Here is a 14968-nt window from a genome sequence, read left to right on the forward strand (position 1 = left end):
TCCCAGATGGAAAGAATAGTAAAGAAGCCAGAGGCTGACCTGGCATTGAATGCAGGCAAGAAAGCCAGTCAGTGAAAATGGAAATGGAAGTGTCAGGGGGTGAGGGAAAGGGGGATGTAGCAGAGCAGCTAAAAGTGCAGAGGTGCCTGGGGTGTCAGATGTCTGGCAGGTCGCAGTGTGCCAGAACTCCACTGTGTATACTGAGTCCATGAGTTTCTGTACCTACTACCTAGGAGGCTGATGAAGTGCAGCTCATAGGCCCAGCTCTGAAAAGTGGTTTGTACATTCAAACAAGCACCTAACCTCATCACCAGAGCTGAAGCCAACTTCCTACAGCTCAAAACACAAAACCTGCCAACTATCTCCAGTACCCCCCCAAACTGCACACCAGAATCTATCAAACACAACGATACCCACCTACCTGTGGGGGCACATTCTTCACCAAAAAAACACTATGCTTCCAGTCTCTCAACCCTGATCCTGAGAGGAAACAAATTACAAGCCACTTTTCACAGCCAGGCCTATGAACTTCACTTTATCAGTCTCCTAGGTACAGAAACTCATGGACTCAATATAGATTACACAGTGGAATTCTGACACTGCAGCCTGCCAGACATCCGACTCCCCACTGTCCCAGGTACCTCCGCACTTTTACCTGTGCTGCTATATCCCCCTTTCCCTCCCCCAGCCTGTCCCTCAGCCTCTGACATCTCCATTTCCATTTTCACTGACTGGCTTTCTTGCCTGCATTGTGGGCCAGGCCAGCCTCTGGCTTCTTTACTATTCCTTCCATCCAGGACCAGGAGACACACCAACTGCAGGTGCTTCCTCAGCCTGACAAAGGGTTTATCAGCCTGAAAGCTGGCATCCCGGGCAGTTAAGCCGAGCACACTAGGAGCCTCACAACTGAACTGCAACCAGTAAGTGTCAGGCCTGTCAAAGATGTGACATGTCTGGGCATTCCCCAGCCAGGACTGTGTGCATGCGTGCATTAGCTGGAGCTTGTGGCACCTCCAACCCACCTTTCACCAGGGGATCATTGGTCCTGGCATTTATGGGGCTGCCGTGGAACCAGCAGTCACACCAGGCCTCCCTACCCTGGCAGGGTGCAGTTTTAGTGGTCATGCCCAGGACCTGGGGCCTCCTTACCCATAGCCCCATCCCATACCTCCAAACTTGTCCTGGCAGGTGAATGAGCTCAGCAGGGACATGTTCTTCCCCTGCTGGCTGGTGATGCAGTGAGTGCCCCCTCCAGCTGAGAGCGGGGCATTATCTAGCTTTTAAAAAAAATCAAAGAAGGAAATAGGTGTGGACAGAGTGAGGAGGGTGGCACTCAGTCCATCTGCACCTGGAGCTTGGGGAACCCCAGCAGCGGGAGTTTCACCTTCAGGAACACCAGCTGCTCCACCAAAGCAGGATTCAAGCAGGTGTAGTGGGGTGTTACTACATCCCTAGCGATGCTGAACACCCTCTTGTTCAGAACACGGGTTGGTGGACAGGACAGATGTTCCCGGGCAACTGTGGCCAGATCAGGCCACACCAGGCTGCAACTTGCCCACTAAGCCAAGGGGGTTGCACAGCAGCGGCTTTACATCCTCAGCAAGATAGGCAGCCACCAAGGCATGAGCGCTACCTGACTGATGCTGGGGCCTGGTGCCTCTGGTCCTCACCATAGAAGCCATGCCCCTAGCCCATATTGGCAGCGCCTGTGGTGGAGGACAAGACTGGCTCATGGATGGCATGCTAGCATGAGACAGTGCATCTCCCTGTTCCATATCCCCCCGCCTCCCATTCTGCCTCTCTGACTTCCTTTACCAGCAACTCCGTCCGCTGATTCAGTATTTGGCTGCCACATACAGTGCCTTGGGTCACACATGGCGGCCAGCACATGGACTGTATTGGACTGCAAGGGATCAAGCTGTTTCTTGATGCCCTCCTTCAGCTGCCTCACCAGTGCCTGCATGTCTGGTGATAGCGGCCTACCCCAGCCAGGAACAGTGATCTCCTGGAAGCTCTCCATTTGGCTCTGAAGTTCCTTCACTATAAGGATCACCTGGCTAAGGAGGGCATCAGCAGCACTGAGGCTCTTGGTGGCCTCAAGGAAGGGCTTGAGGACCGCCAAGATCTGGGAGATGGTATCCCACTCAGCTCTGTTCAGGGGGCTGCTGATCCTGATCTCCCCAAGCAAGGCCATCTCATGGATGGCCTTCTGTTGCTCCATCAGCCTCTCGAGCATCAGGTATATGGAGTTCCACTGAGTCTCCACATCCCGCGTGATATTGTGCTGTGGGATGTTCAGCTCTTTTTGTTTATCCCGCAGCATGTTGTCCCCCTTGATGCTCCAGTGGAAGTAGCCTGCCACCTTCTTTGTCACACTAGTGCCCCGTGAGGGAGAGGTGGGCATGATCTCCACCCTGGCTGCTCCAGTTGTCTGAGGTGAAGTGTAAGGCCACCTGCGGACTTGCCTTGGGCAGCTCCTCCCTCAAGTACTCCGTTCATGCTTCATACAGGGATGGCACCACCTTCCTACTGAAGGTGGTGCGTGCGGGCACTTGGTATGATGGAACCGCAGGCGCCTGAACCCTGACCGCTCAACAAAGGAGAAGGGCTGGCCATTGACAGCAAGCATCTCCCCAATGCTCTGGGTGAGCTCGCTCGCCTTTGGAACACGCCCCACTTTCTGTCTGCCTTTCCCTCACTGTTCCAGCGTGGCCTGCCTCTGCTTTGTGGGGACAGGGGCTTTGGCGTGAGTGGGGGACTTCCCTTTGGGCATGCTCCCACTGGTGCCAGGCTGAGGAGGAGCAAGGACAAGGAGGTGGTGCCTGCGGAGATGCATCAGCATCCCTGTGATGCTCATATGTTTTGTTTCCTTGCCCTGGCTGGTTTTTGGCTTGGTAGTGCAGGCAGATAGCATACGCAGGATCATCTGCCAGCTCAAAAAGATCCTAGACCACACTATCTGCTCGCTTCTGGGGTGCGGGTGCATCTGTGGATCCTGCTGCACTTTCCTCCTCCTCAGCAGGCAGAGGCACAGCAAGAAGAGGAGTCGACTCAGCTGAGCCAACTTTCATCTCTCAGCTCTTTCAGAAACCTAGCACTTAGGTTCTTGCAAACGTGGCCCTCACCTTCCAGAAGAAATGAGATACCAAATGAAGCCCGTGGGTTCCGGTAGCAGTACTTAAGTTTATTTGTAAACTGTTCTTTGGTAAATAATAAGACAGAACTTGAAAAGAATGAACGAAAAAGAACAAAAAAGAAAAATCATTCACTCCAGAGGAAGGATTTACAGGAAACCAACTACACCAACTAAAGAGAGAAACGGGTCGAGCCCAGGAAGAAAAATGGACTATCACCCTATTGAACACTTAGTCTAAATCAGAGCCACTGGTAGATGAGGTCATGCATTGCTGCCCCTGCCCCCACTGCCAGTGAGATTCTGCGACCCGGGTGGCAAGCAGATCAGCAAGTCTAGCCTTGGGGGTTTGGAGATTGTTGGTTGGAGGCCCATCAGTTGCACACTGGCATTTGCTCCCTCCTCATCCACTTGCGCTTGCTCTCTCTTATCCGTCTTCATGGAAGTGGCAGGGAGGGGGAGATTTTGGAGGAGAGGGGGGCAGTGCCTCTCTACATGGGAGGCTCATTGCAGAGCACAATTTCCAGTTCCTTGCGGTACAGCTTCCCCCCGTCGGCGAGGCTCATGATGCTCTTTCTGTAGTTGGTGAGTTGCTGGATGTTCATTTCCTGGCAGACAGGAACACAGAGCTATGATGCAGAATAGCCCTCAAGCATGAGACCAAATTTCAATGAGGTCTCAGTAACAGTGTCCTGGGGTGAGCTGCCCTTCTCAGAAGGGTTCAGCGGACTCCCACAGAGCATGAGAACTGTGGGATGGTAGCAAAGCATGCTGGGAAGTAAAGCAATACAAAGGTCAAATGTCATCTTTTTGCTGCCTCCCTTCCCAGCATACTTTGCTACCACTCCACAGCTATCTACTGTCTCAGAAGAGGGTTAGGGACTGGGTTTTTCATCTAAGAAAGGAGCAGGTGAACAGCGAGAGGATTTCCTGAGTGTAAGGGTCTCTGCACAGGAGCCCCTGCACAGGAAGGATCAAGGACCCAGCCAGCAAAGGGACATGGCAAGCAGCCAGATCCAGAAGGAAGTGAAGGGCAATGCTCTCATGCTGATTCAGACATACCTGGCACTGCTGTACAGTTACACAAAGGGGACAGCAACTGTGACTCCGGGGCCTCTGCTGACCCCACATCCCTCTGCATTTAATTCAGAGCAGACATTGCTGAGCACTGGGTACTCCTCCATACCCATCTGTGCAGGTGCTGGAACACTCCTAGCGCACAGCACTAGCACTGCAGATTTCCACTATTTCAGTATCCTGAAGGGCTGTGTCCTAGATGACAGGACAAGCTATAGCACCAGCACAATAAACTTGGAGCCAAGCCCTCCGGTGCAGTCACTTAGCCCCATGACTACAGAGCTGGGGAATTTGGATTGTCCCATGCTTGCTGTGGCCATGAAACATGCCCCCTCTGATGGGCTATTCCCTGGGGAAGCAACAACACTCCACTCATATTCACCAGAGACAACAGCCACAGAGGCCATGACAGGAATCAGTTCTGCACTTAAGGGGAGATATACTGGAACAGCAGGATCAAGCTTACATGCGTCTCCATGTGCCCCACTCCCCTTCATTCACTCACCTTCTTGTTTTTCTCATACAGGTCTTTCAAAAGGGCATCCAACTCATGCTCATCGATGTAGCCACTCCCATCCTGTTGGCAATAGCAGAGGAGAACGTACATGTTGATGAAGAAATGCTCCCATCTGAGCCCAGCAGCCTGCAATCATCTGCCTCCAAACACAGCCTCTCCTCCCTTGGGGAATCTTGGTCTTACTGGGTTTGTCTATACACTTTCTGAGAACACTGCTGGGAAGCACTTCCCCACACAGCCACCCCTGCTCCCCACAGGTCAAACCTGGAAATGAGGCACTGAAGCCAGCCTGAATGTGACAAAGATCTCAAAAGTGGCAGGAGGGGTCACTCTCAGGGCAGCTTCACCACCTCACTTATGGGTTTGGCATTATGGAGCATGAGTGGGTGGTAGAGTGTATTTCTGAGTGGTGCTTCCAGGTGCGTCATAGCACTAGTAGAGGCATGACTTTTGTCACCCTTCAATGACTGATCAGACATGTCATTCTCCCATATCAGTCATAAAGAACAGCCAGCACCTGGGAACAGCTCTCTGTCCAGTCTTTACTTCATGGGACAATAGTCTGGAGTGCATTTCACTTCAGAATATGTGTCATTAGAACAGAGCTGGGGTGTCAAAGATCCGGCCAATGGAGCCCTAGCATTCAGCCTGCAGTGCTGCCTGTGAATCTTGCACTGGCCCTGTATGTTGTATGGTCAGTTCAGGACACGTGCTGCATGTGCTGCCTGCATACTGTATCTGGTGTGTGTGGCCAGTCTGTGGGCCCAATCTGGCCCATACCTCAGCCCCATATACTTAATTCAGCCCATGGGGCTGGATGAGTTTGATATTCCTGGTACTGATATTTCTCGTTCAGCTGCTGGATCAATAGTGTTGCCAGTTACAGACATGTAAGGTCCTGAACCACAGCAAACCAAAACACTGGAAAAACTCCCAGTAACTTAATTAGGCTTTAGACCCAGCCATGTTCTTGAAGTGACTCCTCTGCAAACAGTGGTGCCACAATGGTAGTGAAAGGAGAATCCAGCCCCATACACTGAGTTTTAGGCACTCTTCAGTACAGTCAGCACTGTCACCTCCACTTAGCCTTCAGGCCAACAGTAGGAGCAGGCCAGGGAAGCAGGGGTGTTCACTCTTCCTTTAGTATTAGGCTTCCATTCAGCCCTTAAGTCCTTGCTTCCACCTATGTTCAGGTCCCTGGCTTCCAGTGTTTGCTTCCCTCCAAAATCATATTTAAATAATTATGTACCTTCCATGTTCAGAGCTGCTCTGAGGCAGATCGCCAGCTGAGCTATGGTGGCATAAGTACCCTGAAACTCTGTGGACCTATGCTTGTTTATACCAGCACAGATCTAGCCTTCCCACTGTAGCTGATAGAGTCTGTCCTAGTATTTACAATGGTAAATGGGAGAGATTCCTGAATGCCTGTCCTTCCTAGTGATGACAATCTAGGGAGAACCAGGGAGATGATCTGCTAAAAGGAGTTGTTCCTTCTGTACCAAGCTCAGAGGTGTGAGATCCCTTTGTGCTCAAGCCTTTTCCCCCCTCCTGGCAAGCATTTTACCTTGTCATAAAAGGTAAAGATAGCATTGAACTCCTCAGAGGCCAGCTTCATTCCCTGGACAAATACGAGAGAAACAGATATGAGCCATGACACCAGGGGTGGGGGGGGATGAAGAGAACAGAACCAAAAGGAAATACAAAGGTTTCTCTTTTCTTTTTACCTGAAATTTAAGTAGGAAGTTTTCTTGCACAGGCAAAAGTCTGAAAAGAGATTGCCAGAGTGTAAGTCAGGGGAGCTGAGAAAAGGGACTCACAAAAGAAAGGGCATCAGTAGCAGAGCTGGCTGGGAATTCTACAGGGCCATCTTTTTTCATCAAAGATGCCCAGCTGACCAAAGCCAAAGCCTTTGTACAGGAGTATAACAAGAAACTCCTTCTTGCCTGCAGCCCCCCTGCCCTCCCCCCCTACCCCCCCATTTTGTGCATTTCTTTTTCCTTCTAAGTATTGACAGAGACCTAGCATACTCATTGCATGGGTGTGGCAAGGCTCAGAGCAAGCCAGGAAGCTGAAATTTTTTTCTGTAGAAGCAACTTACAAACTACATCTACATATCAATTGAGCTAAGTGTCATTAAAGAAAACAAAAAAAATTAAATATCCACTTCAAAGCAAAGCCTGTAAAAGACAAGAAAAGCCAAGGTGCATTGAAAGTATGACTGTAAATATATCCTGGTGAGCACATTCCCTCTTTGATTAAGACCTATATCCCAAAGCAAACTTCCCGTATTGGTCTAAAGTTTATGCTAAATCAGTCTACATGACTGCATCTAACCTAACTCACTGTCCCCAGTGGCCTTTTGATCCTCACTACCTCACATTACATTTTTATATATTTCTCACACTGCATTTTTATATTTCATCTGTCTCATCTTTACCCTGGCATTCTGTATTTTATGTTTTAAACCTTTTAACAAATGCATTCTTTCAAGTAAGTCACACCTTGTATTACTAAAATTATTATTATAAGAATGCATTGGAATTGTAATCACTGGAATTGTATTGCTGAATTGGGCTGGTCCCCCTGAGTGAATGCGAGTATGCATGAATTAGTAGATAACTGAATGACAAAGCAAGAGCCTCTGGCTGTGAATTGACAATAGCCTAGCCAGAGGAACTTACCATTACAGAAGTGTACCGTACAAGCCATTTTAAGCTAAAACCTACAATAACACAGCCGTTGAGTTAATCAAGTCAAGGGTGGGCTCCCAAAACTGCACCATGGGGGGGGGAGGGGCAGGGGGGAAGGAGGGGGAAGCCCCCAGTGACTAACAGCTGTCATGCACTACTCAATACACATGTGGGATAGCGACCTCCAGATTGGACAGTCAATATGATGCTGGGGGATCACACAAGTTTGCCAGAGAGAAGGGATAAAAGGGATAAAAGTCAGTGAAGCATGACCCTCAGTGGCGCCACTTCATTCAGCACCCTACCTACTGAGACAGCAGGACAAGCAGGTGACCCATTCTGGAGAAGACATCGCCCTGGAGGAAGCTGACCATCGACAGCAGACTCCAGCACCAGTGTCTCGAATAGGTATAAACCAACATTGGTGCTACACTCCAATTGCAGCAATTGTGTGTGTGTGTGTGTGTGTGTGTGTGTGTGTGTGTGTTAAGGTGGCCAGTGCCCCTCATAACTTAAAGTTTGCATTTATGATTTTACTGGCAACTTCACATCCTGTCTAATAAATTAGAATTTATGATGATCCTGAGAGCTGGTCCTTTGTAGCCAACAGGAGAAAGTCACTTGTGATTAACTTCTTGACTCAAGTTTTTTTAAAAAGGTTTTAAACTGCCATAATGCCTCAATTTGATGCTTTTGGACATGAATGATTGCAGTTTTCTGGTTCAAAATGCCTTATCATTTTGACAATTAAGTTAAGGAGAGTAAAATAGCCGGAACATTTCAGTTACACCAAGTTATATATTTTTTTCATTTGCAGAGTTTGGGACCTTAACTTTTTGCTTCAATTGGAGACAGGAATAATTTCTGAAATCTCCAACTTTTTCAAGACAGGGGACTTCATTTTCCTGTGCAACACTGACCATGAGAGTATCTTTCTCAGAGTACTGCAGGTTTGCTGCTCAGTAGTGATCAGCCCCATCTGCTCTAGTATGGATTTATGCATCAGGTGAGTTATTGGGAGCTCTGTAAAGATAGGCCTCTAACCTGCTTAAGGAGACTGACACTGTTCTCATGTAAGTATAAATCAGAAGTAACACCAGTGAAACCCATGGAGATGCACTGTTGTAAGAAGCAAGAGCCAGGCTGTAACAGCACAGGGTTTGATGTCCTTCACCTAGGAATGCTCCTGAGGCAGACTTCCTGCGCAGCCTATAGAACAAGTTCTGAGGATACTTGGCTGCCCCTGGATGGGGAAGTAAACTGTGCAGGTAGGAGATGGGTTGGGTTGGGGGATTCCATAACTTTGGCTGGTTGTTATTGGGGGAAGACTAGGAAGCCTGAGGAGCCAACAATGTAAAGGGGCTCTTACCGGGCCATCTCTGATAGGCACAGCTTCCCGTCTCCATTTGTGTCAAACATCCGCAACTGTTGGGACACAAACCAGCAACCAGTTAAGTAACCATCTCCTCGCCCACACAATCAGTCCTTGTAGCTAGGCCTTTGGTAAAGCAAGGGACTCAGCTGATGCAAAGTTAGGTACCTATTGGCAGTCAGAAAACTGGGCTTGCTTGTTTCACAGTCCTGGAGGAAGGCTGGCTTGGTCCAGGGTGTGTCAGGGCAAGATGCCAGGTGGGTTCACCAGTGGAGTGGGGACCTGGGCTCCTCTGCCCCTGTGCATCACTCCAGATTTTCACTGTCCAGGCAGGCTCAGGGGTCAGGCAGCCACATTCCTGCTTTCCACAGCTATTGATAGGGTTGCAGCTCTGCTGCAGCTGTGTCCGCAGGAGGTGGAAGGGGCAGGATTGGGCCTATTCCCATGTGGACAGAGTAGCAGGGTGCCTATCCCTCCCTCCAAACCATGCCCTCACTTACAATGGTCTGTGTATACTCCAGCAGCTTTGGCTCATCATAGGGCCTGTTTGCTTTCTTTAGCAAGTCTGACAGGAAGCCCTGAAACAGGAAAGGACCTTGTGAGGGACAACACATTTAAAGCCCAGTGTTACAAATTCACTGGCACTTTCTAGGGAAAAGGTGCCCCCATTGTCTTCTATTAAAAGCAAAGGGGCAGTGTCATGTAAACCCTGATAGCCAACCAGAGAATGGCACTGATGGGTCCCAAAGGAGATTCCATTCCATGTCTTTCCAGCCAAGGGAGGCAGCCAGAGTGCAAGAGCTGGTCTGGAAATGTCACAGCTGGGATATCCAGAGAGCAAAGTGGCAGTGGTATCACTGGGTCAGTAGCTGGTATCATGGTACTCCCACTGCTGTGCCAGTCTTATGGCACTGTAATGCTCAGTATGGATTTCTCTAGGACTAAAATTGGGCAAGGAGAAGTTATCTTGGGATACTCATTCCTCAGATAATCAAAGGAAAGCAGCATCTGCTCCCCAGTGTCTCTAGGGGCCATATTCAGCTTTGGTACCCATCAAACAATGGAACTGTACCCAGTTCCATCAGGGTTGAATCTACCTTTAGGTTTGTGCATGCAGGTCGCAATGAGCTCTTGTGTCTAAGAAAGCCACCCAGGAGGTCGCACATGTCTCACTCTGCATTACCACCTGAAGCAGGAGTGGGCAAAATACAGCCCGTGGGAAAGATCTGGTCTGCCAACTGATTGGATCCGGCCTGCAGGCAGGTAGCCACCAATTAATTTTATCCAGCCCTGCCAGCAGCTGCCCCTCCTGTGCTCTACATGGGGTTGAGTTCTGCCCGCTCCCACCTAGGGCAGTTCCTCTGCTGGAGGTTGCCAGCCCCAGCCAGTGGGAGTATCTTCCTGGCAAGGCTGCTGCTGCCACTGCCTAGGGAACTGTTGGGCTCCCCTGGCTTCCAGTGACGACTCCTCCTGTCCCTGCTGCAGTGCTCTGGGCAGGGAGGGGAAGCTTGCAGCATTGACGAGAGTGGGGTGGGCTCTGCCTTTGGTCCTGCTCATACATGGCTGGGTGGTTGAGCCTGTGGATGGAGGTGGGGCATGAAGATGCTTGGCTGCTCACAAAGTCCTGTTGAGCAGATACAGGACAGGCAGGTGGGGTGGGAGCAGCAGTAGCAGCCAGTGCGCACTTGGTACAGCCCCCCAGGCAGGCAGGCAGGCACATAGGATGGAAGCAGCAGCAGAAGCCAGCGCAGGCTTGGTTGTAGCCCCATGAGGCAGGTGTAAGACAGAGACCAAGAGAACCAGTGGTGGCAGGCTTGGCTCCCTGTGCCCCACTCCCCTCTTGCAGGGGCTTCTCTTGCTGCCTGTGGGCATCAGCTGCTTTCCCACCCTTTTCAGTGTGTTGGAGCCAGGCAGGGAGTGCTGTTTCCCTCCTCCACCTCCCCCTGCCTGCAGAGGGGTTGGGCTCAGCCATATCACAAAGAACAGGCGGTGGGGATGGGGGGGAGAAACCCCCACATGTTCACACCCAACCCACCCACACCCCAACCAGCCCCACACCCCCACCATACCTACACACCCCACCTCCACCCCCACACACAACCACCCCCCACCATACCTACACCCCACATACACACCTACACTTCCCCATACATGCACCCACAGCCCCTCACACACCCAAACTATGCATCTCACACCCCCCAGATGTATCCACACATACACCCCACACACCCCACCATACCCTCACACACACCCCCAACCACATATGCACTCCACACTCCCACACCCCTCAAACATCCATACATGTACCCACACCCTCCCATACACCTACACCTCCCCACACATGCATCCACATACCCTCACAGCCCCCACCCCCAACATACCCACACACACATCCAAGTCCCATACACCCGCACACCTCAGCCACATCCACACATGTACCCCACACCCCACCATACACATCTCACATCCACACAATATACAACTCCCCCCCACACACAAAGAGTACTTTTGGGGCAAGGGGAGAGACTTCCAATGGCAAAGGGGATGGTTTAGGGGATGGGACTTCTCATCACAAGATGCTGACTAGGGGAGGGGGGCACCTGTCAAGGGGTGGGGCTACCCTTGTGGCCCTCAATGCCTCACCAAAACTCATTAAGCGTCCCTCCAGCAGAAATAATTCCCAACCCCTGACCTAAAGCAATGTCTTTAAGAGTCCAGTCTCCTCTCTTCTCAGAGTGGCAATGACCTGCTCTCTGCAATCTTGTATGTGGGCCTGAAAAGCATCCCTAGGTCCAGTGCTGGTGTAAACAGCTTCACCTGAGCTCAGGAGAGCCTGGTTGATGTCCTCCACCTTAGGATCAGGCCCAACATTTCTTGTAGCATTTCTAGATCAGGCTCCTCACTCCCTAAAGAAAGGTACAGGACTGCCCTAATTATGGGTACCTTTCCTCACTCCTGCTAAGTTCTTTGAGACCAGAAGCAGCTCAACAACCGTCTGAGTAAGAGGACACGCCATACTGTTCAAATAAGCAAAGATGCACTGAGCCTCTGCCATCAGAGTGGAACAGTCAGTGTTCCTAGACTCAGCCCTTAAATGGGGAGAGGATGCTCAATGCTCATGAATGCTGAGGGAAGTAGGAGCTGCTCAGCACCTTACAAGATTTGGCTCTAAGGAAGAATAACACTTTCTGAAAAAGAGAGGTCATTGAGTTACAGGGAAGGGTGTTCCAGAGAAGGGACTAAATCCCAGCAGCTAGAATTTTATAAGCAGTGATAAATAGGCAGCCAGGAACTATCCTTATAATGGGGGTAAAGGACGGACACACACAGCAGAGCAAAACCTACCTAAGACCCCCCTTCCCCCCACCCCCTTTCTCCCCCCAACAGGGAAAAGTCAAGGTCAGTTGCCCGCTGAGCAGTGTTTGATTACAGGTTTGAGCAAACAGCAATGAGATCAGCTTTCATTGGTCCTTAGGACACAGCAATCCCTTATTGAGGTGCTCTTGATACAGGTGTTACTGGGTATGCGTGGTAGGTCCCATCTTGCTCCTTCCATTTGTGCCTCTGTTATTACGGTCAGGGGCAGTTTTACCATTTGTCTCCAATGGGAGCAGAAGGTACTTTTCATTCTGCATTATGATGAACACAAAAGCAAAGAGGAGCTGGGCAGGGACAGTGCAAGCTATCAAGACTCTTTCTAGACTGATGGACCAAGTATGGCAGATATGTATTGACAATAGTGACCCTCCACAGAGGGTGTGTTTACACATGCACATTTATTACACAGTAGTTTAGGTTACTGCACAGTAACCAAAAATTACTGTGCAGTAAGGGTGAACACTTACACATGCATGCTCTTACTGTGCAGTAAATATGGTGCATTAAGCCGACTGGGTGTAAATTTGATACCTGCATCACGCAGGTATCAAATGATGGTAGGTATCAAAATGATGCATCATGATGCAGGTATCAAATTTACACCCGATTAGTTACTGCACAGTAATACTGTGTGTGTGAACTGACTTGGGACTAAAGTTAGTCCCAGCGCAGTCCACATACAGTATTACTGCACTTTAATGGCTGCCATGTAGATGCTGGCCTAAAAACTGCTTATGGCACAGTAAGTTACTGCACAGTAAATGCATGTGTAGATGCACTCAGAGTGGACCACAAGTGAGCTATGCAAAGGTGAGGCCCTCCAGGCAAGACTGGCCCCTAGATGTAGCATAACCCTTTAAAGCCTTATCTCCCAGATCCTCGCGTTCTTCACTTGCACCCCACCTTGAGCTCATTGGCTTCTATGTAGCCGCTGCGGTCTGTGTCATACTTCCGCCAAGCCTGCAATAGGAATACCACAACACGTTAGTATAGGATTGGGTAATTTCCCTGAAGAGCAGGTGTGGGCAGCTGACACCCTTTGATTTAGCAGACACAGGCATAAACAAGCTCCAATGGCAGGAGGCTGGAGCTAGACACATTCAGGATAGAAATAAGATACACAATTTTTAAAACAATGGGACTTAACTGTTGAAACAACCTCCCTACATAAGGACAGTGTTGGAGCAACCTCCCTAACTCTGTTACTTGAAGCCTTTACCTGAGGATTGGATCTGCCAAAAGATCTTCTTTAGTTCAAACAGACGTGTTCGGCTCAGTGCAGAAGTTACTGGGGGAGGTTCACTGGCTTGTGCCACAAAGGAGGTCAAATGTGATGATCACAGTGGCCCCTTCTGGCCACTATGAATCCATGGGCCTGTCTACTATGACAAAGTGCAGTGTAGTTTAGTTACCCAAGCTAGCTGTGAGTGAGCTAGGTCATGTGCTAAATGTAATAGAGCTGTATTAACAAAGCATTCTGCCCCTGCTAATTTACCCTTCTCAGCAGGGTAAATTAACCCACAGAGTTGTGCCAGTTGACCCAACTGCAAATGGATGCCTGGTTATTCGGGCTCGGGAGTCAAAGGCAACTGGACATGATAAATTCATACCCCCTTATGTGCCACTGGCTACTGAAACAGGCCTGTGTTAACCATACCAGCCTGATGAGCTGATAGGCATGGCAGACCTTTGTCCTTTTTTGATTATGTCATGTAGATAAAACCTACAAGACTTAAGAGCTTCCTGATATCTTTTTAGGAAATCTTTGGACTTCAATGGGAACTGCATCTCCTTACCATCAAGGTTGACTTCAGCCCCATGTATACTCATGTACAACCATTCAAGTGCTAAACCCAAGCTGGGTTTTCCTGCCTAGGAAGCCCCTCTCTTGGCCTTGAGAGTGGCAGTCAGTACAGTTACTGTGACACCAGAGAACAGGGTCTGTCCTAGCAACCCATGTGTTATATTGGATGTAAAAAAGCTGATTTGGAGACATCAAAAATGTATCTCCAATGACTTTCCCCACATTATGAAGAAACCCAAGTGGTTTGGATTTGGAAAAGGGCCTAGTGAGGAATGAGCCTGTTCTGAAGTCCTGGGGTGAGTGAGGATATTTCCCCTCAGCAGAAGAGACAAGGTAGAAGGAAAGAACAGTTAAAATGTGCTTTCCCTGTGGTTTAAGTTCCATCTTGATTCTTAAACTACATCCATTAGCTTGAGAGCAGAGTCCCCACTGGAAGAAAATTCCATAGATCTGCCGCCCATATATAGTCTTCCTTTCACTCAGATTCTCCCGTATATAGTCTTCCCTTCACTCAAATTCTCCTTTCACTTACATTCTCCGAAAGTAATGTCATTTAGCAAGTCTGATCTTCCTATTTATTTCTCTGGAGATGGTTGATTGAACTAGTACCCTGCCTTGTCTTCCACATACTGGGAGACCTCTTCTGACCCACCTGCTTTACTGATCTTCTTCCTACCATAGATTTCCATCATCCACAGGTGCCCAGTTATCAGAACTCCTCTTGGCTCTCTGCAGCCACATCTCTCAGGGGACACTGCAAATGTTGTCTTTTGTCTTGAAAGAAATTGAATTAACAGAGCCAGGTGCACTCAGAGATAAACTTCATGTCAAGAGTTCATGCTCATTATTATATTCACTATTGCTAGAGTGGGATGAATTTAATATTTAATGGCATACACTTATATTAAACAGTAGCTTCACTTGCTCATTAAGCAGCAATAGGTGGACTCCAGTTTCATTCAACTGCATCAAATTTGGACATTGTACTCATTTTCCA

General features: G+C 49.3%; 1 protein-coding gene across 1 annotated transcript in view; it reads right to left on the bottom strand.

The window, feature by feature from the left end:
- Positions 1–3163: 3163 nt before the first annotated feature.
- Positions 3164–14968, bottom strand: part of CALB2 (calbindin 2) — a 55546-nt gene continuing 43741 nt past the window's right edge. The window contains exons 5-11 of the mRNA XM_006271712.4: positions 13071–13127; positions 9290–9367; positions 8787–8842; positions 6452–6491; positions 6292–6345; positions 4716–4787; positions 3164–3741 (exon numbers count right to left, since the gene is read on the bottom strand). Coding sequence (XP_006271774.1) covers positions 3625–3741; positions 4716–4787; positions 6292–6345; positions 6452–6491; positions 8787–8842; positions 9290–9367; positions 13071–13127 — 474 coding nt within the window. The 3' untranslated portion in view covers positions 3164–3624. The remainder of the gene's footprint in view (positions 3742–4715; positions 4788–6291; positions 6346–6451; positions 6492–8786; positions 8843–9289; positions 9368–13070; positions 13128–14968) is intronic.

The sequence above is a fragment of the Alligator mississippiensis genome, chromosome 10, assembly GCF_030867095.1.
Source record: "Alligator mississippiensis isolate rAllMis1 chromosome 10, rAllMis1, whole genome shotgun sequence".
NCBI classification, from domain to species: domain Eukaryota; kingdom Metazoa; phylum Chordata; order Crocodylia; family Alligatoridae; genus Alligator; species Alligator mississippiensis.